The 20,738-nt window shown below is 38.6% G+C and overlaps 1 protein-coding gene and 1 long non-coding RNA gene across 3 annotated transcripts in view; one reads left to right on the plus strand and one right to left on the minus strand.

The window, feature by feature from the left end:
• Positions 1 to 1,853: 1,853 nt before the first annotated feature.
• Positions 1,854 to 14,314, minus strand: NPM1 (nucleophosmin 1). Of its 2 annotated transcripts, XM_072947245.1 has the most exons (11): positions 14,129 to 14,312; positions 12,183 to 12,262; positions 11,476 to 11,595; positions 11,035 to 11,128; positions 10,593 to 10,699; positions 10,427 to 10,491; positions 8,741 to 8,798; positions 8,299 to 8,382; positions 7,343 to 7,444; positions 5,058 to 5,132; positions 1,854 to 2,211 (listed from the first exon to the last, which is right to left on the minus strand). In XM_072947245.1, exons 1-11 carry the CDS (start codon positions 14,184 to 14,186, stop codon positions 2,173 to 2,175), a joined length of 882 nt encoding a protein of 293 aa, XP_072803346.1. In that variant the 5' UTR covers positions 14,187 to 14,312; the 3' UTR covers positions 1,854 to 2,172. The 2 variants fall into 2 exon arrangements, with proteins under 2 accessions (XP_072803346.1, XP_072803347.1); XM_072947246.1 differs by lacking the exons at positions 1,854 to 2,211; positions 5,058 to 5,132 and adding an exon at positions 6,003 to 6,342 and having other exon boundaries at positions 14,129 to 14,314.
• A 258-nt stretch (positions 14,315 to 14,572) lies between these two features.
• Positions 14,573 to 20,738, plus strand: part of LOC140688420 (uncharacterized) — a 28,116-nt gene continuing 21,950 nt past the window's right edge. Inside the window, exons 1-2 of the long non-coding RNA XR_012063101.1 lie at positions 14,573 to 14,648; positions 16,741 to 16,910. This is a non-coding gene — a long non-coding RNA (uncharacterized lncRNA). The remainder of the gene's footprint in view (positions 14,649 to 16,740; positions 16,911 to 20,738) is intronic.

Genomic DNA, 20,738 nt, shown 5'->3' on the forward strand with positions numbered 1-20,738 from the left:
AAAACAAAACAAAAACAAAAAAACACACAAGCCCTACCTGGACCTTATTCACTCTTTTTTATGAGCTAAGAACAGGACTAGTAAGGCCAATTGCTTTCCCTCAGAATGGTGACAAGTCCTTTTGGGTTTCCTGCTACATAAAAGTATCATCAGCTAAACCAAAGGTTTAACTTGCAGCAACTCAAATACTAAAAATTTCAGACTTACATTTTAAGATATTATACAGCATACAGTGTATTTCTAGTTTTGAACACATTAAGCAACTGATACTAATAATTACCACACTCCTACATCACATACTATAATGTAAAACACTATCTAGGGAAGATGGCTCAACTTTAACGTCGTTTTCTGTAGCTGAACACCAGAAACTTTTCAAATTAATGTGTAGGATGGTTAAGTCATTTGGGATTGTCCTATCAATTTAAAGTAATCATCTTTTAAATCTGCAGTACATAAACATCCTCTAAAATGGATGCACTCTGCAGTGAAACAGAACAAATCTGAGCCTCCATTAAATATATAAAAAGAAAGAAGCTACAAGGGCAGAGATGGGCTGAAGAGAAGAAACTCAATTATCAATGAAGAAAACCACAACCTGAAGTAAATGACTAGAAGAGGCACCTGAAAACAGGCTAGACGAGACAATACTGTCCCAACATTTTCCCCCACCCTCCAAAATAAGTTTACTTTGGAAAACCATCTCAGAGATGAAAAGGCTAGTATCTGCAGACCTCCATTAAAATACTTGGAACTAGGGCCTGGTCAACAAATACCACCCCCCTAATCAATATATAGACAGGCTGGGGGCAGGGTAACAAGTAAACAATGCATGGTATGAGAAGTTTAAGACTTTAGACACCACATCCCCCAGGGAACCGAACCAGAGCATTTGGAAGTTAAAAAAAATAAAACCAGCACAAACTTGTGAAGTCCCTTTCCTAAGTTTAAACAAAAAGGAACAAGGAAAAACATCCAAGAGAATCAAACAGACGGCCTAAGAATGGATGTTAAGTTAAGTAGGAGGCTAAAATTTCCCAAGACAATGTCCCAGACCAAGAAGAGTCTCTGGAGAATAGATCCACAGTCCACCAAGGGCCCAGAACAAGACTATAAGACATTATGAAACCCCAGACCACCAGCAGTAAAACAATCTTACTTAGCTCTCAGAAAAACTGGTCATATACAAAAGCATACACAAACATGGAATGGACTAGGCCAAGACTCACATTTAAAATTCTGAGGAAAACATTCAGCCAACAAGGCAGTATACAGTTTGATGTCAAAAAGTCAAGTTCTTTTCAGATATGCAAAAACTCAGAAAAGACCCCCCATGTATTAGGAAACTATTGGAGGATACACTACAGCAAAACAAGAGGAACAGAAATCCACCCCTGACCATCATGCAACCGAATCTTGGTAAAACAGATAATGGGGGTCCCAATGATTCATCGAATAACCATTGCATGCAATTAACTTCCCCCACAGATCTCAAATGTTAAGTACTATTTTGGGTAAACTGAGAAAATAGAAATCATTTTCTGTTCTGGTTCAGATGAAGAACCCTAGTTGAGAAAGGCTACTGCAGGCTGTTTAAAACACCAGATTTTCTTTGGGAATGAAAAGGCCAGGACAGGTTGATAGGAAGGTCTGATGAACATCTGGTAATAATTAACTGTTACCAAGAGGTGGGAAGGTAAAAGCACTAAATCCTCTGAAAAATAGGTTGGTTAACTCTTGAGAAGCAGAACTATTTACTATTTTAGAGATTTGAGGATACTATTTAGACTTTTAACTATGTACATGTATTTCTTTGACAAAGTATTGAGAGTAAATAATAAGAGAAACAGTGCTACTTTATTAAAATACTGAGTTTATTTCACATGTATATTTTTGTCTCCCCACCATTTCCATTTGTCTGACCACCACTACTACTATGTCCTATCATAACATTCCATACATACTTAAAACCAAGCAAAGGGTGGAGTTCCATCTTTTAAAAACTAAACAGGCATTTTGGACAACACATTCTTGGCAATGAAACCTGGACAACATTTATCAGACACGGTAGGGAAAGTTCTCACTCTGCGTTATAAAAAGGACAGCCAGATATCAACTGTTACAGAAATGAAATAAGACGGAAAAATTTAACAAACTGTTTAAACTATTTTCTTAAAGAGACTTCCTCCACTGCCAGAGATCTTGAATAGCCTGAAAAGAAAAAAAAGAAATGTGGTTTAAAAACCACAACACTTCACAGACACCAATAAATTAAACACGTCTCTTTGTACAGTTCAGTTCAATGCATCTATTTTTCATCTAACACCAAAAAGGTTCACTTTAGATAATTAACTGATTAAGAAAAAAGTATACTTCAACATAATTTAAAGTACTTCAATTCAGACATAAAATCATGTGATTCTTCTAAGCAAGAGTTTTTACTAATTTTATACTAATACGTATTTAACAGCTTAGGTGTATTTAGTTAAGGAATTCAAAACCACTTTGGCCAACGTTGCCTCAATGCCATCAGCTTTAGGGTAGGGCTGCCAGGATTTAGAGGAAAACATGCACCTGGACAAGGACCACATAAATATATATATATACCTGAAATAAACCACAAATACACCAAAGATATACATCTCTTTACCTCTCAAATTATATTTCCCTGATGACATGGGATCAACGGTTCCTTGCTTTGCATGATTTGCTTATAAAAATCCCTTATAGTCTATGTTTTGTTTACACTGTTTAACAGTTTCTATAGTGGTCACATCCAAGTTATTTCATTTTAGCCACTGAGCATTCATTAATGAGAATACATGGTAGCACTACCATCACATATATAGAACATGTTCTGCCAAATTACTCAAACAAGCTCTTCTGGTTTGTTAAAACACATTAACACCGTCTTCCATAACTAATTTACTTTTCCATTTTTGAAATCTAATGATTTAAAATACTAGTAACAAAAAAAGGAGCACCCTTGTCAATTCCTATGTCCTTCTTCAACTCGTAATTCATTCTGCTTGTTCTGATGCTTGTATTTAGTAACATCCATGTAAAAGAACCAAATTCTTCAAGTGATAAAAAACCATTTCAAAAGACAATCATTTAAGTACAGTATTATCTATCTCAAGCTGGTGTTTCTTTTCCTATTCATAAATAATGCCTCTTTAAGAGAAAAAGTTGATTTTTTTGGTCAACTCTTTAAAGGATTCAACAAGTTCCTTCAAAGCAATGGAGAACTTCAGTGACTGCTCTTCTATTAATTTACATGATCCTACTGCTGAAAAGACATTTAAAACTATGAACAAGAAATAAGTAGGTTCTACTCAATGAATTACTTAAAATGTCACCAAGAATTTCAGGGGCCTTTAAAAAAATATGATTTCAGTGCTTCAAATAAAGATGAATTCTCACAAATACTGTTGTTAAACACAGCCATCGGATTTAAAGTGCAAGGGAACTGAATGAATATCATGTCAATAAATATCATTCTCTAATCTTTCAGTTAAATACAAATGCTAAAGAACAATTTCATGACACTCCAATGTCAAAAAAATACCAGATGCTGTTTGACCTACGTAATATATAAAATACTGAATGGAGTGGTGAACACCTTCCTAGGTCTCATCTCGAAGAGATTTTACTGGCCATATCCTCATAAGCAACTTTTTTCAGAAGAAAAATTGTATAAGCAAAAAGAAGATATTTTATACATTGTGATCATATACATTTGCAGTTATGCTATATAAAAATGTGATGCGTTTAGTGTCTCCATAACAGTAAACTGAGCTATCATATTCTTTATTATTGAAGAAATTTCATCCTGGCACCTGAAAATATGCTTTCAGTTTTGGAGTCAGAAAACACTTCTGACAGCGGGAGTTCCATCATTTTAGCTGTATGGCTGATGTTACACTGTCTGGAAGGCCTTGCAACTTTGCTTATTACTTTATCTTCACTTGCAATTTTCTTAGTCAAAAATTTTACCACTTTCTTTGGTATTAGTTGTAGAAATAATACACCTCTTACGCTTCCCTGTTAATAGATGTTGGGTTATATCTGACTTTCCACCATTTTCAATACTGAATTAACAACTGCATACTGCGTAGTTTCAAAAGGACTTTTATATTTACTTAATGCCCACTACTCAGAAAATTCATCCAATTTACACTGGCAATTTGGGATTCAAATATACACACACACAAAAAGAATATCAACTAAAAGAACAAAAGACTCAATCTGGTCATCTCACAGCTATGGCCATGAAGGCTAACTCACAAGTAACTGTATAGAGTATTAAATCGCTGAGAAAAATAGTGTTGCCATTTAAATGATTTAAGTACTAAACAGCTCTAAGTAATATATTTCTTTACTGAAAAAAGCTGAATACAGAAGATTCAGGGAGTCCTGAAAACAACCATTATACAAAGGGCATGTCCTGTATGTACATGATGCAAAGCAACCCTGTTAACTGCTTTTACATTTTCCTTTACAGCCTGTGAGTCAACTGTAAATAAGAGTAAAAATAAATGACTCTTCTTTGACAAAACCTCCCCATTAATAAGGTTATTTCTTCACAAAATCTAATAGGTGACTTTATACACCGAGTATGATAATTTGGCTTCTTGCTTCCAAATTTTACACGTAGGTTGATTTCAGCAAAATGCGCTTCCCATAAGATCTATGGAGAAAATCATCCCTGCCAACTCACAAGAAAGCAAAGACCAGACTGCTCAAGAAGCCAAATGGAGCAGCACAGAAAACCACAGCTCATTTCCATGGCCAATATAGTACCAAAAGCAAAACTGAATTCAGTAACCAAGAGATAATTTACCAGCTATACAAAAGCTGGGAAAAATGTACTAAAATTAATCTTCTCAGTCTATCCCAACTAAATTCTTAAGAGTTTCCATGTATTTAATCTCAAGTATTACCTGTGGTTAGCAACCTTTTAAAAGAAGCCAATGCCTAAAAAGACTAAACAAATAACTATAATAAATCACAATAAAAATTCTGGATTTGGCCATGTCCCCAGAAAATTTAGTTACCTCTTGGTCAGTCATCCGGAAACAATTCTTCACATAATTGATGAACTTGGCTTCCACTTTGGGAAGAGAACCACCCTATTGAAACAAAAGCATTATTAAGGTTAAGTATAGAAACACTATTTTGGGGAGGTAACTTTATGAAATTCCTCAAAGATTTGCATGCTGTTTATTATACGGATCACTGTGATTCGTTCCTTGCCCCTTCAATTCTTAAAAAATACTGAGTAAATCCCTTTTTAGGCCTAGAAAGACCTGTTGTGCAACATATTAGGAAAAAACGTAGTAACGGTATTCCACAGTATTCTCACACTGATAAGGTCTGTCAAAGTTTCAAATCCCCCCCAGTCACTCTGGAAAAAAAAAATTGTAAGCTATGCTTGAGATTCTTTAGGCATTCATGTCAACTTGACTGCCTACTGTATTATGTAACAAGTCAGCTTTATCATCACCCTCTACCACTCAGGACTAAATACAAAACATACAGCCCCTCTAAGTATCATGTAATATAAAAGCAACCAAAATTGCTAGAAAAAGAAAATCACTTAATATGTACCAAGACCATAGGTCCAGCACAGTGCTAATCTAAGTGTCAATTCAGGGGGTATATGAAGAAAATGGGGGGGGGGGAATTGTATTACATTTCATTAAACTCTAAAATTTGGCATTCCTTTCAATTACGGGCACAGGGAAGAAACCACAATTGCATTAGCATCAAATTATTTTCAAAGTATTTTGTCACCAAATATTTTCAAAGATCTCAAAATGTTTATCACTGCTTTGGAATGTCAAGGTACTTTATTTTCCTTGTAACCTGAATCCGAATCTTCTATGTATTTTAAAAAGATCAAGAACACTTTAGGTATGGTATACTTAACTGCCTCTATCACCTAGAAAATAAACCTCACTATAGTTTACACTTTTAAATTACCGTCACATACATTCTTATTTGATTCAAAGATTTATTGAGCCAACTAGGGAGATACAAAGGTGATTAAAACATGGTCAAAGAGGTGAGGCAGATGCACAAGTAATAAAAAGCAAAGTGTAAGGTTCACTGAATCACAGCAGTCAAAAGAAAGTGCTTTAGGAGAGAGATCAAGAGATTGCTTCCAGCCTGGAAGGGGGCGTGGGTAGGTGGCAAATCAGGAAAGGGGATTGATATTAAAATAGAAGACTTCAGTCTGGATTGTTGATGATACTCAGTATGGACTATATTTCTCTCCTTTTCCTCTCTCCCCATCTTTGGGCTTAATTTACCAGTAGTGCCCAGGATTGTTCAATGTGCCTGCAATTAAACCAAGGAGATAGGACCATATTAAAATTAGGGGGAGGGGTACCTACAATATGTCATTTTAGCACTGTATGCAAGGGATAAAAATAGAGCAGTGACCAATATACCAAAGGCTAAAAGTTTTATAGTAGTACTAAAGCAAAATACATTCTGGTTTTAAAATGCTACTTTTCCAATTGATTCATAATTGCACAAGGAAAAGAAAACTACTGAAGCCATGCAGAACCTAGAGAGCACAGGAAAAAAATATGGGAAACGGGGTCAGTAACTTCCTCACCATACCATATTTATTCTCAATAACTGGGGTCTAAGAATATTACCCAAAGTTTCTCTCAAACGTGTTTCAAGGCGTCTAAACCAATTATTCCAGTATAGAGTTCTCTAGTAAGGGTAGCCCCCACCCCAAAACAAACAAGTAGGACAAAAGCTGAATCCTCCTCTCACATATCCAATACTTAAAAGGAGGATTAATGTAAACCTATTAGTCACTCAAAAATTCAAGATATTACCAAACGTATTGACTGGTGACACCTTGGTGCACAAGGCAAACAGAAATGATTCAATTTGTTGGAAAATGTTTCTCACTAGAGTAAAATTTTTTTAAAAAAACACCAAGCAGCAAAAGACTATACTTTTCCAGCTGTTTGCAATTTTAGAAGACTCATACGCCCCCTGCTGGCTCTGTAGCATCTTACAACCAGGCAAGGGAAATGTTTTCATTGATCTCATTTTAACACCTAAGGTCAGAATATATCTTAACAGCTGTATTCCTTATAACTGAAAATAAAGCATATGTAACTTCAAATACGCAAAGAAGAATCAGCAGAGATTGTGAATTAACATAAGTAACTAGGAATCCATTTTTTAAAAAAATTTCACACCACAAAAGGGGTAGGATAAAAAATGAGGAGTCCTGGTTCTACCCAAATCCCAGAGAAGTTTAATTTGAGAGAGAAATAAACCAATCTAGTTTTTGAACAACAATTTTACTCACTTTTTCTATACTTGCTTGCATTTTTGCTTTAATGTCTTCTACAGAACTAGGTCCTTTTGGTGTTTTAGGAGTTTTTTCCTGTTTTTTGAAGGATTCTTGACCCTGGAAAAAAAGGGCTAATTTCAACATTAAGAGTACACACAGCTCTTAAGATCTAACCTACCTGGATTTTCTCAATAAATTATTCTTAAAACCCTTCCTTGTAAAAACGATTATATACCAGTTAAGTTGCCATTATAAACGAATTCATGTCTGAACAATAATTTTTTGTTCTTAAATTACTCCTTAGAAAAGGAACAGGAAATAGTTTGAGCCTGCACTTACATTCAATACTAGGTCAGTTCTACGCTTAAAGGGTATTTTTTTTCTTGTAAAAAGGGTATTTTCAAAAATGAAACCAGAAGGTCCCTAATAGGTAAGAAAGTTAATGAAGCTTGAGGCCTGGGGCCCACAACCATAGCATTTAAATGATAATCTCCCGATATACAACCAGCATTGAGAAACTCTACACTATACGGTAAATATATCTTTCAATAAGCAAATACCCATACATAACACAACTGTTTATATCACGATGACAATCTTTCTGTTAGCTCTCTCACCAACCTGAACATCAACCAATGTTAAGTGGTCAACAATCTGTGTGTAACTTATGGTTAACCCTCCCCATCTGTCGTTCCTTTGCATCCAGATTCAACCAATCATGAATATGCAGTACTATAGTATTTACCACTTGAAAAAACCCATGTATAAATGAACCCATACAGTTTAAACCTATGCTGTTCAAGGGTCAACCGTCTATGACACTGATTACCAACAAGCACATTTTAGCTCTTCAACACCAACTACAGGTATTCTCCAAAGGCCTACCAAATTTTAGACAGTAGATTCTTCCACTTCTATGGAAACTACCAACTTCAATGGAGTCTGTATTTGTGTGTTATGTTACCACTTACTTTTGATCTTGGTGTTGATGGTTTTGAGTCTTTTCCATTCTGGTTTGATTTTTGTGCGTTTTTGGCTGGAGTATCTCGTATAGACTGCAATTAGAAATTAATCTTATTCAATGACCCTCTCTACGTAACAGATGTATCAGCGCAAATAAAACTGCCCCAAACTATGTAAAAGCAGCCAGGTTAAGATGAAAACAATCATTCTGACAAAAGCTTGCAAAAGGGCTAACGAACAGGGAGAAGCCCACATGGAGAAAGAAAACAGATTATTCCCCACTATTAGGCAAGTTTCCAGGACAGCACTACTCAGGACCAATTTTAATTATGAGATCATCGTTTCCTAAGCCAACTTTTGATAAGTACAAAACAAGTCAACAGCACTAAAAAATGCCCATTATTTTTTGTTATTAGCTATTTCTGACTATTTTAAAGTACTGCATCTTACTTTCTTTACTGGAGCTTTTTCTTCAGCTTCCTCATCATCAAAATCATCATCATCATCACTACAAAAGAAATAAGTCCTTATTACTGATTCAATGCACTCAACAAATCTAGAAAAAGTGAAGAAACCTACAAGTTTAGTCAATTAAAGCATGAATAACTTTCACAATTTTGGGGGTTGACAGAAGAATCGAAAGCATGATCTTTAAGAGATATCTGCACATTCATCTTCATTGCAGCATTATTCACCATTACCAAGAGGTAGAAACAACCCAAATGTGTTCATCAATAGTTAAATAAGGAAAATGCCATACATATACACATCAGGGAATACCCAGTCTTTAGGGAAATCCTGTCAAATGCAGCACACAGATGAAGCTTAAGGACATTATGCTAAGAGAAAGAAGACAATCTAGACCGTCACAAAAAGACAAATCCAGTATGATTCCTCTTATATCAAGTATCTAAAACAATCAGTCTTTACAGAAACTAAAAGATTGGTGGTTGTCAGCAGCTGGGGAGAGGTGCAAATGGGGGCTTTTTCTTCAATAGTTATGGTTTTCAGTATTACTAACTGAATCTGAGCTCTAACAATAGAACATAATTAACACTACTAAACTGAACATTTAAATAGTTCAGATGGTAAATGTGTAATTTTTTAATAACTAAAAAGATTAATTTTTTAAATAATAAAAATGGGGTTACTGAAAGAAATTTAAAAGATAAACATATCCCACATTCATGGGCCAGTATATATTAGGGTGGCAACTCTCCAAATTAATCTACAGATTTAATCCAATCCCTAAAAGAACCCTAGCTGGTTTCTCCATAGAAACTGATCCTAAAATTCATTGAAATTCAAGGAACCCAAAGTAGCCAAAAGCAATCCTGAAAAAGAACAAAGTTGAAGCATTCCAATTAAGTGACTTCAAACTGAAATCTATAAAAACTGCAAAGCAAAAGAAATTAGAATAGTGATCATACACCAGTAGAATGGAAATGCAAAGTCTAGACATAAATCCGTATTTATGGTAACTATTTTCAACAAAAGGACGAAGACTATAAGGTAGGAAAAGAAGTCTTTCACAAATGCGGACTGGATATTCACAATCAAAAAAATGAAGTTGATACTGCTTCACATAGCAAAGACTAATCACAAACAGCATTTTATTGCAGTGTCTGTAACTTCACCATAGCCTGATCTAGTTCAAAAAACACATCAAATCTCGTTTACAACCAAACTTAAAATTCTCCAAGAAAATCCTATTCTCTTTTAGAAACTTTTCTTCTAAGGACCATATAACCACAGACCAAAATCTTTTGTGGGGGGGAAAGAAAATCAAGGGAAAACTTACAAAATACAGCTGGAGCTATTCAGATTCTTTCTGCTCAATCCATTTTATTACAAACTCTTCAGCATAAGATACACCAGACTTGTTAACTTGTTAGCACATTTAGTAATTTTTCTACTAAATCTCCCTCAAAAATAAAAAGCACCTAGTCAAAACGTTTTGGGAAATGCTGCATACTCCATCCTTTAATTCAGCTCATTTAACAAAAACACAACCATTGACCATTCACCTAACATTTAATAAAAATTACTTAATTCCACAAGATAATTTTGGTAAATAATTTTCATGCAACTCCGCCCCATACAACTATGTCAGGTTTCTAAGGGCATACTACTTACTCGTCATCATCATCGTCATCGTCATCATCATCTTCATCTTCATCAGCAGCAAGTTTTACTTTTTTCTTATTAAAAAAAAAATGAACACACATTGATAAGCAAGTGCTAATCCAAACTACCAAACTAAAGCCAAGAGTAAGTTATGGGTATTAAATTACATCTATACCTGTGGAACCTTGCTACCACTTCCAGGGGCAGAACGCTTTCCAGATATACTTAGGAGTTTCACATCCTCCTCTTCTTCATCTTCTGACTCTGCATCTTCCTCCACAGCTAAAATAAAATCCTTTATCAGCCAAAACTAAAACTCAACCAATAGCAAGAACTCAGAAGAAAAGGGCATTGTTAACATACAGTGATGAGCACTTAAAAACTGAGATTCTATTAGAATCAGAAAATAGAAAACAAAAATTTTTAAGAAGAATTTTGGGAGCTAATACTAGGTTTTACATGCAAAACACCCAGCTTTTTTAGTTATAATTTACTAGATGCCCATTTGAATCTATTACAGACAGTTGTACTAGAACTAAGCATACTTTATAAAGTACAAACTGGGAACAGAGCAACTGCATGAAGAATAAACAGCATAACACATAAAAGTAACATACCTACTAAGTGCTGTCCACTAATATGCACAGGCCCTGAACCACACTTCAACCGTAAGACCACAGGTGGTGTTATTTCAAAGCCCCCAAGAGAAACCTGAAAAAAAAAAAGAAAAAAACTTTCAAATCACTAAATATTGTGAAGAAAATAAAAGGTTACGTTTGGTAAAAAACCTGTTCATAATTTTAAAATGTCTCTGAACAAGAAAACTCATCAGCCAATGAACTAGTGAACTTGTTTTTCCACCTCTGATAAACAAGCAGCTACCACCATGTTCAGGAGTTTATCAGTCAATCCATAGTGACAGAAGATGCAACAAGTGACTACTAGAAAAACCAAACCAAATTTTATTTCCTTGGTGTAATCTAAATGACACCCACCTTAATTAACAATTAACAAAATTAGACTTTGACATAAAATCCAAAGTATGAAAGTGTCCTTACTGTTGGCTGTACAGACATTTTCAAAGTCGCCAGTGTTACTTTAATTGGACTGCCTTCGTAATTCATTGCCTCTGCTTCAACAATGTGCAATTCATCCTTTGCACCAGCCCCTAAACTGACCTGTGAACAGAAAAACAGTAATTCAACTTGAGCTTCCACTATTTTACAATGCCCCCCAATTCCGCTGTTTTTTAAAAAGCTGGACAGCTATAAACCTTTCATTATTACCACTGATAAAAAACTGATTTAAGCACAATGTTGTCTTCAAGTTTTATGTGACTGCGACAATTCCTCACATTCAGCAAATTTGAATAAAAATACATTTGATGACATAAATATTTATGTCATCACCTATTCATAGTATAAATTACCTAACATTTATTGGCCACCTACAGGCTGAGTAGTAGGATAAAGCCTAGTGTCTGTGGGGAACAAGTAGATTTTTATTTATCACTACCCTCAAGGGCTTTATAACTGAAGGAAAGTACATAAAAAAAGAAAGCTGAACATAGTGTGACTGGACTTTCATTACAATTACCAAATGAGTGGTAAAGATGCCAAGCTTTGTATCACATACATAAAGAAAATTAAGTATATACAATATTCAGTTATAAAAATACTATTATAAAATAAATACTAGGCCATACAAATAGGAACTAAGAAGTTCAAAACAAGAGATATAGTTTATTTTGAAAAGTTTTAAGTACCGTTCTTAAAGATAATTGGTGCTCATTTTCATCATTATCCACCTTAAAGTGATAATCTTTGTCGGCTTTTAGTTCACAACCTGTAAATGAAGAAAAAAAACTATAATACAGAGAAAATAACAAAACTTCAGTGCTGGTAACCAAAAAGTTAACTTCTGAACTAGTTTTCACTATTCTACCAAAAGGCAAGGCAAAAGTACCTCTCTGGATTTCTTAAACACAGAAGTTCATAAACACCAAATAATATCCATACAGAGCTTTATAAATTCCACTTTCCCAATGTACTATTTTATCCTCAACTACACTACTATTCTCAGGTAGAAATAGGCTCAAATACTTAGTAAAACGAACTGAAACCAAACCTAACCTACAATGTTGATAGAATCCCAGTATTACCTACCAAAACTCCCACCAAAAGTAAACATCTACATCAACAGCTTATATCTACAACAGAAAAACTACAAACGTCAAAAAACAAAAACACGTTACAGAGGTCAACATTCCATCTTTGAAGTAAAAGAAATGATATATATTAAATTCTGTTCGGAAATTGTTTTAAGGCAGGAACAGAGATAGCCTAGGAATATTCCCAATACAAAGAGTTACCAGAAATTATCATATAAATTCATCAGAAACTCCAATTTTTCAAAACGGCTAATAATAAGAAAAGCCTAGTGTATACTGCATGTTACTACCATTCACAACAGGCAAATTGTTTTAAATACCATCAGAATTAAACTTAACTTAATCCCACTTAATTGCCATCTGATAGTTACTACAATAGATGCTCAAATGTTACTGCTCAATTAACTAATCTCAGTATGGTATATAAAGAAAAAATTGGGTGCAGGGCTTGCACTTAATTCAAAGCTTATCTGGCACAAAGAAATGGCTTCAAAAATTAAGTACAGTGAGACTGAGAAACCAACGCAGGCCTCTTAGCATGGTGCCTGAGGGGGAAACCCCAAAACCTCTCTCTATATACAACGACACGTTTAACAGAAGGATGCCTCCGCAGGTCTCCCTCCCCGACAAAATCACTTATTGTGGAGCCAAGGGTGATGGGGTTAGGTCTAATTTCTCCCTACAAGTGCAACCTTCGTTAAGTCACTTTCCCTTGAGCATCAGTATCGTCATCTGCAAAGTGGGCGCGACGATTAAAAAAAAAAGACTCTAAACGAGAACTACCGGCAGAGATGGTTAGCACTGAACAAAGACCTCCAGCATCCTGGCGCTGCCTACCAACTCTCCTAACATTTCCCGCCCAACAGCCTCAATTAAGCCCCAGGACCCCCAGGCTCGGGGGTGACAAGACACCAGTGAGCCCCGGATGTAGCGCCCACACCCCCTCCTTCCCCCAACCACGTGGCAACCACGTGCTCCCAGCGGTTGCGGCCTCCTCACGCCGGGCCGCGCCTCCCCTCCCCCCGTAACCCGCCGAGGCACTGAAGCCGAGTCTCGGCCCGAGAGCGCCCGACCCTGAGGCCTGAGGGCCGCAGGACAACGCCAGGCGCTATCCATACTCTCCTCCAGAAAGGAGGCCCAAGCTTCATATCTCGAACCCACACAACCTCATGGATCACCAACGCGGAACCCGACATCAGACACCGGCCCGGAATCAGAAGCCTACCGACTCACACACCTCAGAAAATAATTGTGCCTGGAATTCTACCGTGTGCCTCAGGCAACGCCGAACCCTCAGTCGGCCGGTTCCACGTTACCTCAGGCCCTCGGCCTCCGACCGCTCACGCCCCAGCTTCAAGCCGCCCCTCCTCCCCGCCGGCTCCCCATCCTTGGATTTCAAGACGCTGGCAGCTCTCTTCCCACTCCCTCGAGCCACCTGTCTGCTTAGCTTTCTCCACCAGCCCAAGCCTCGGTGAGACCCCCCCACCACCACCTCAAAACCAACAGGCCCTGCTCGGCCTCCTCCACCCCCTAGCAGTTACCGAAAAGGTAGTTCTGAGGCCTCAGGGGGCTCATGTCCATGTCCATCGAATCTTCCATGAGTTGGTGGCACGCACTTAGGTGGGAGAGAAGACGGACGGAGATAAACCACCACTGTTCCGGAGAACAGCCGCGCAGGACGGAATCACACCAGGGAAAGGACGCGGGCTCCCTGCGCACATATATAGCACCGTGGAGATCTCGCGAGAACTCCTCAAGTCCCGTCTCCGCGCGCGTGCTCGGGAGCCCCCCTCCCCTCCCGGTCGCCCTCCCGCGCAAGCGCTCTTCAACCTCACTCCTTTCTACTTCGCCCCCCACCCGCTCCAGGTACTTCGTGGGTGCCCACCGAGCACGCGCACTCGTACCTTAGCCCCACCCACCCGCCGCCGCCGCCGTGCGCACGCGTGCTGCCCCAGGGTAGCGCGCGTTCCTCCCCCTTCCAAGCCGTCCACGTCTTCTCCCGCTTTGGCGTCCGGGCCTCGCGCCAGGAGCCTGTTCAGCCCACCCTGCAAAATGGCGACGGTAACTCTTAGGTTTTTAGCTGAGGAGGGCGAGCCGATTGCTAAGTGAGCCAGAGAGCAGCTCTGTTCACCTTTCTCCATCCTCTGCCTCGCGGACCTCGAAACAAGCATGACCACTTCAGGTTTTCTGACTTGCCTGAAGGCCTGGGCGCAGAGTTCATTATTTTCCCAAAGTTAAAGCTTCAGGAGCCAGAGTGGACTAGGGATTTCCGTTTGTTGAGGAGAAAAGATGTAGCTGCTAGCCAGACTTATTCAGCTGTGTTTTTATAGCTCTGTCCTTTCTTAAGAAACATCTCCGAAGTTGAAATCCTTCATTATGTCATTTTGGGGCCAAAACGGGACTGAATGGGCCTCTTCCATATAAGCAGGGCATGAACCAAACCTGGGTGATTTCTCTCAGGTTTTAAAAGAGCTGTGTATCCACACTCTGTCGCCACATAACGTCCTGTGAGGCAGATGTGACTATTCCCACTTTGCAGACAAGGAGACGGTCTGAGAGAAAGTAAGGTGCCCAAACAGATGAAGTGATTTTAGGCAGGGTTCTCTAGCTCCAAGTCTAAATCTTACTAACATGCATGTAAAAGGGCTCGGAGATTTATGTGAGGGTCCAGTGTCTGAGGCACTGCATTTCTTAATCTGTAACATTCCTAAGGCTGTTCTGACCTGTAAAGAACGCATATAACTTGTAAGAAATGCATAAACCTTACTTAATACTCTGGGAGTGAGCCCGGAAATGAGCATCTTAAACAAGCTACACTTTAACTGAAGACCCCTCTCTCCCCGCCCCACCGCCAACTGCAGCTTCTGGGAACTCGTGCTGAGGATCCCCCTAGTTATCTTTTTTACATCAACAAGTCAAAGTTAAGAAGTACTGTAAAGAACAAAAATAGTGGCAGCGATGCCATACCCACTTTTCTCCAAAAACAGTCTATTTGGGAAGATAAACTGTGATTCACATGAACCAATTATTGCTTAATAGAATTAAAATTCTAAATTTGGAGAAATCAATGAGAACAATTTATGAATGGTCTTAGCTGTTCCCCACCTTCTCCCTGCCCCCAACCGAAGAGTCTTCACTAGCCTGATTCTTGGATCTTTCAAAATGGAGAGTGTGCCCAATTACTAGAGAAGAAAACTGAGCCTTGGAGGGATATCTGTGTAATGGAACTGAGAAAGGCTGATAAAAGGAAGGAGAGGACTATGGCTGAGGAGGATTTAGGGATTTAGAATGGCAAAAGGTTCAAGAGAGAAGCTATAGGATAGTGGAGAAAGGATTAATGTTCTTTGAGCTCATGCAAATAAAAGTTGTAACTACTCTGTAATTTCTGGACAATGCAGCTCTGTACAGAGCCTGTACCATTTGGAAGCCATAGCTCATGTTATGTAAATACATTTGCTATTTTAGTATTTTATGTACCTAGTCCAGATATGATCTCATGGAATTAAGTGGTTAAAAGGAAAAAAAAGACTTCTTACATTTTTCAGATACACAAATGTAATGAATACACATTATCTTTAAAATAAATTAATAGTATTTAGGCCTATACAAGTGAAAAAGTAAAATGCCCCTCTTTCCATATCCCCATTCCTACTCCCTAAGGTTAATCACTGTTAATAGTTGTGTGATTATCCTTCCAGGCTATACATACATATATGTGGAATGGGGACAGATCATAGAGTTGGGATTTTTTTGGTATTTTTTTTTAATGTATGTGATTCATATATTGTTCAACTTGCTTTTTATATTCAAAAATATATCTTGGACATTTGTCCAAACTAGTACCTAATATGGATATGTTATAATTTAACTATTCATTTCTCCATCGATAAGTGCAAAAATCATCTTCATAACTTTACTGTAAGATATAATGCTTTAGTAAGTGTTTTGGACTGAATATTTGTGTCCCCCCCCCCCCCAATTCATATGTGTTCCTCCAAAACCTAAACCTCAGTGTGATTGTTTGGAGATAGAACTTGTGAAAAGGTGATAAAGGTTAAATGAGGTCTTAAGGATGGGCCCTAATCTGATAGGATTGGTACCCTTATAAGAAGAGCAAGGGACACCAAAGCTTTCTCTCTCTCCTCTTTGTAAGGACATGGGACGAAGGCAGCCATCTGCAAGCCAGAAAAAAGCTCTCACCAGAAGTTGAATTGGCTCGCACTTTCATCTTAGATTTCCCAGCCTCCAAAACTGGGAAATTTCTGTTGTTTAAGCCACCCAGTTTGTGATATGTTGTTATGGCAACCCAAGCAGACTGCTATAGTAAGTATCTTTGTACATATCCTTATCGTTCTGTGATATCTAATGTATAGAGGCCCATTGCATTCTTTTTAAGAGTTGCATAATATTCCACAGGATGAAATATACACTGTTTTTAAAATTCCAGGTTTTATTTATCTCTTCATGTGTTAACACATTCTGTAATGGAAATTTTCAAACATGCACAAAAATAGAAAGACTATTTTGATGAACACTCACATACCCATCACCCAGCTTCAACAGTTAGTACGTTGCTACAGCCAATCTTATTTTATATATACCCTCTTACTACCATTTGCTCTCCACCTCTGCTGGATTCTTTTAAAGTAAATCCCACATATGTATATTTTCATCTGTCTATACTTCAGTATGAATCTTTGAGAGATAATTTTGTAAAGCTTAAACATATCATTATGATACATATCAAAATTTTAAATAATTCCTAATATCATGAATTATCCAGTTCAGATTTCCCCAATTATCTCTTACCTTTGGTTTGCTTAATTAAGGATCCAAACAAGGTCTACACGTTATACACTGAGATGTGTTACCATTTACCCCATTCCTATTCCTTTACTCCCTGTTTTTTCTGTAAATTAGTAGATCTGCAGCTGCTCTGTCAAATGTAGTTGCCACTAACTACATGTGGCTACTTAAATTTCAAATAATTAATATTAACTAAAATTTAAAAGTCAGTTCCTCAGTCTCATTAGTTAAGTGCTCAACACCCACGTGGCTATTGACTAATGGCTATAGTATTGGATATAGTATTAGGTAGCACGCAATAACATTTCCATCATTGCAGAAAGTTCTGTTGTCTGCAGCCATGATGTAGAGTCTTCACCAGGATGTGTTCACTTTCTTGGCAAGAATACTTCATAGGAGGCTTGAATGTTTCCTGTTGTACATGAACACAGATTGTCTGATTGTTTCTCTTTTTGTGATGTTAAGTTCAGGTATCGTCAGCCTGATTCTTCCTTTATAAAGTCCTCCATTCACCTAAGAGTTTTAACTGACCCTCAACATTGATTTTTGCTGCTGTCAGACTGGACGTTTGGTGGTGACACTACCGCATCAGCCTTAGTGAGAGCAAGCCTATGCTATTGGTATCCATCTGTGCCACCATGATTTCTCCATTTATGAGCCACTATGTGAGCACTGGAGTAGGGGCAGAAGCTGGCTGACATCTCCTGAGTGGGTCATCTTGTTCATAGGTTGTTTAGTTCTTCTTTTGCAGTGGATGCTCTCTGGTGAGCATCATTGTATGATTCAAAGATCTGGGAAGGGGTGGGGTATAGCTCAGTGGTAGAGCACACGCTTAGCATACATGAGGTCCTAGGTTAAATCCCCAGTACCTCCATTAAAAAATAAATAAATAAACCTAATTACCCACCCACCCCCCAAAAACAGAAATGACATATATCTGCACATTTAGTATCTACTCCATAGGTCTATCAAGTGCCTGTTCCCCTTATCAGACCTCCTTATCTATGATCTTTCGATCCCATTTCTTCTAGTCCCTGGCCAACTCGCCATTTGTCACTGCCCAGGATTCTGTCTATTTCTTTATGTGAGACCACTTTGCTGTCCATGCAAAGTGAATGACTAAGGGCACCATCCAAAGGTCTGACCATTGGGAGGATTAATCCTCCCCATTGTCTTTTAGGGCCACCTCAGAGTGGCCCATCCCGTCCATTCCCAGCTTGCACTAACATGTTCCGTCTATGAATCAGCTCAGGGTTTCTCTTTTAATCAGCTGGTTTTAAGGAACCTACCATGAGGCCATAGGTATAAGCATTTGTGCAATGGAAGTAGATAATGTAGAGTCTGGGCTACCTGTTCATACAGCTTGCTTATGCCCTTTGGAGCTGCTTCAGCTCAACCCTGAGTATATTACTTCCATTGTATAGTGGAGTGTTGCTGGGTCTCCCCAGCCTTATGATTTTGTGCATCTGACAGTGACTTGGCCCCATGGTTGGATACTCAGTCTTTACCAGGACACAATAACACTTCAGAAGTGGTTCTCTACTGCAGACATCATGCCCTTGCTCCAGCACTCTAGGGGTCTGCATCATGGTTTACCCATAGGGCTTGACAGAAACTTCTCATTGGTGTCTTTCTCTACCACAGATGGTACTCCAGACTTACTACCCATTAAGTTAATTTCACCCACCTTGCCTTTGGTAGCACCTCCTGGCCCCAGATAACAGCCGATACTGAGCTTCTCAGTGATGAAAATTGCTCCTTCAGTAAGACATTCACTATCACTTAATGAAAGGAAGAACCTCTGGGCTCTCTTTCCCCTGATCATCGGGTGAATTCTTGGATCTTATATAATGAGTTTTGTAATCTCTTCCTCAGCACTTCCCAACATCCTTCTAGCACATCTACCTTTAATTCTGTACACTATCATTTTTTCCCAAGCTTTCAGCAGCCATCCCAGCTAGAGCTGATCTAGGAACCCTTGCTAAGATTCTGAATCCTAAACTATGAAAAGATCCTCCTTATCATCAGACTTTATATTCACCTCTCATTCCTTCAAATCCACTGTCAGTGGGTATTTTCCCTCAGTTCTAGGCCCTGTACTCTTCAGGGAATAATCTCTCTTCTTTCCTAGCAGGTTCAGGCCGTGCTATGACTTGACTAGTTACTGGTCTAATATCCAATAGGGGAGGTGGGAACAGATCTTGGGGAGGGCAAGTATCATCTTGAAAGTCATCCACCTTAGCTGGAACAAATGTAATCTTCAGGCAAAGGGATTCTAGCAATGGGCACTGGACCACTCCTGCAGGCTCACAGGTTCAGAGAAGCTGGAATTTTCAATGGAGTCAAACAAGTTCTCCTTGGGTATCGCCTCACCAGCTCTCTGGGACCTGTTTCTTCCCTCTTATGGCTAAGAGACCTGCAGAGGCTACAAATTCAGGCTCCTCTGAATTCCTTAGTAGGTATGTTACTACTAAGACCTAGACCCAATTTTCCACATGGTTTGCCGTCTGGATGAGGGTACTTTTAAACCTCACCATGGAGGACTCCCACCATGTCCTGAATTGGTAATTGGCCAACCTGAGGTTGTCATTTTCTTCTTTTAGAATATGTAATTGGCAGAGATATATTCATAAGCCAGCAGAATCCCCACAACGTTTCCCTGACCTGTGGAATGAGGGCTCTGATGAGAGAAAAGGCCAAATGGAAGTCACCATAACTGCTTCTATTTGTGGTTACCTATGAAAATAGTAAACCAAAGGCAATACCATGTTCCTGGAGAGACTGCAGAGGTTCATGCCATTATCAAGGACTTGGAAGAAGATGAAGTGGTGGTAATTCCTACCCTATTCCCCCTTCAACTTGCCTCTTTGGCTTGTGCGGAAGACAAATGAATCTTGGAGAAGGGCAGTGGATTATCATAAACTTATTTAGTAATGACTTCTATTGCACGGCTCTTCCAGATATAGTTTAATATCTGGAGTCAATCAACACATCCCCAGGACCTGCTGTTAAGCTGTTGACCTGGAGAATGCCTTCCCTGCCTATATCTGTTAATTAAGACCATCAGACACAGTTCGTTTTAGCTGGCAAGGCACCTTCAGTGTCCTCCCTCAGGGCTATATCAATCTTCAGAACCTCTGTCATGATCTAGTCTGGAAGGACCTTGATTGCCTTTCCACAGGACATTAAGCTGGTTTGTTCCATTGATGATATCATGCTGATTGGACCTGGTGAGCAGGAAGCAGCAACTGCTCTAGATATTTGGTGAGACACTTGCATACCACAGCATAGGAAACAAATCCCACAAAATTCAAGGGTCTGCAACCTTGGTGAAATTTCTAGGGG

Source organism: Vicugna pacos, chromosome 22 (genome assembly GCF_048564905.1).
Source record: "Vicugna pacos chromosome 22, VicPac4, whole genome shotgun sequence".
Classification (NCBI taxonomy): Eukaryota; Metazoa; Chordata; class Mammalia; order Artiodactyla; family Camelidae; genus Vicugna; species Vicugna pacos.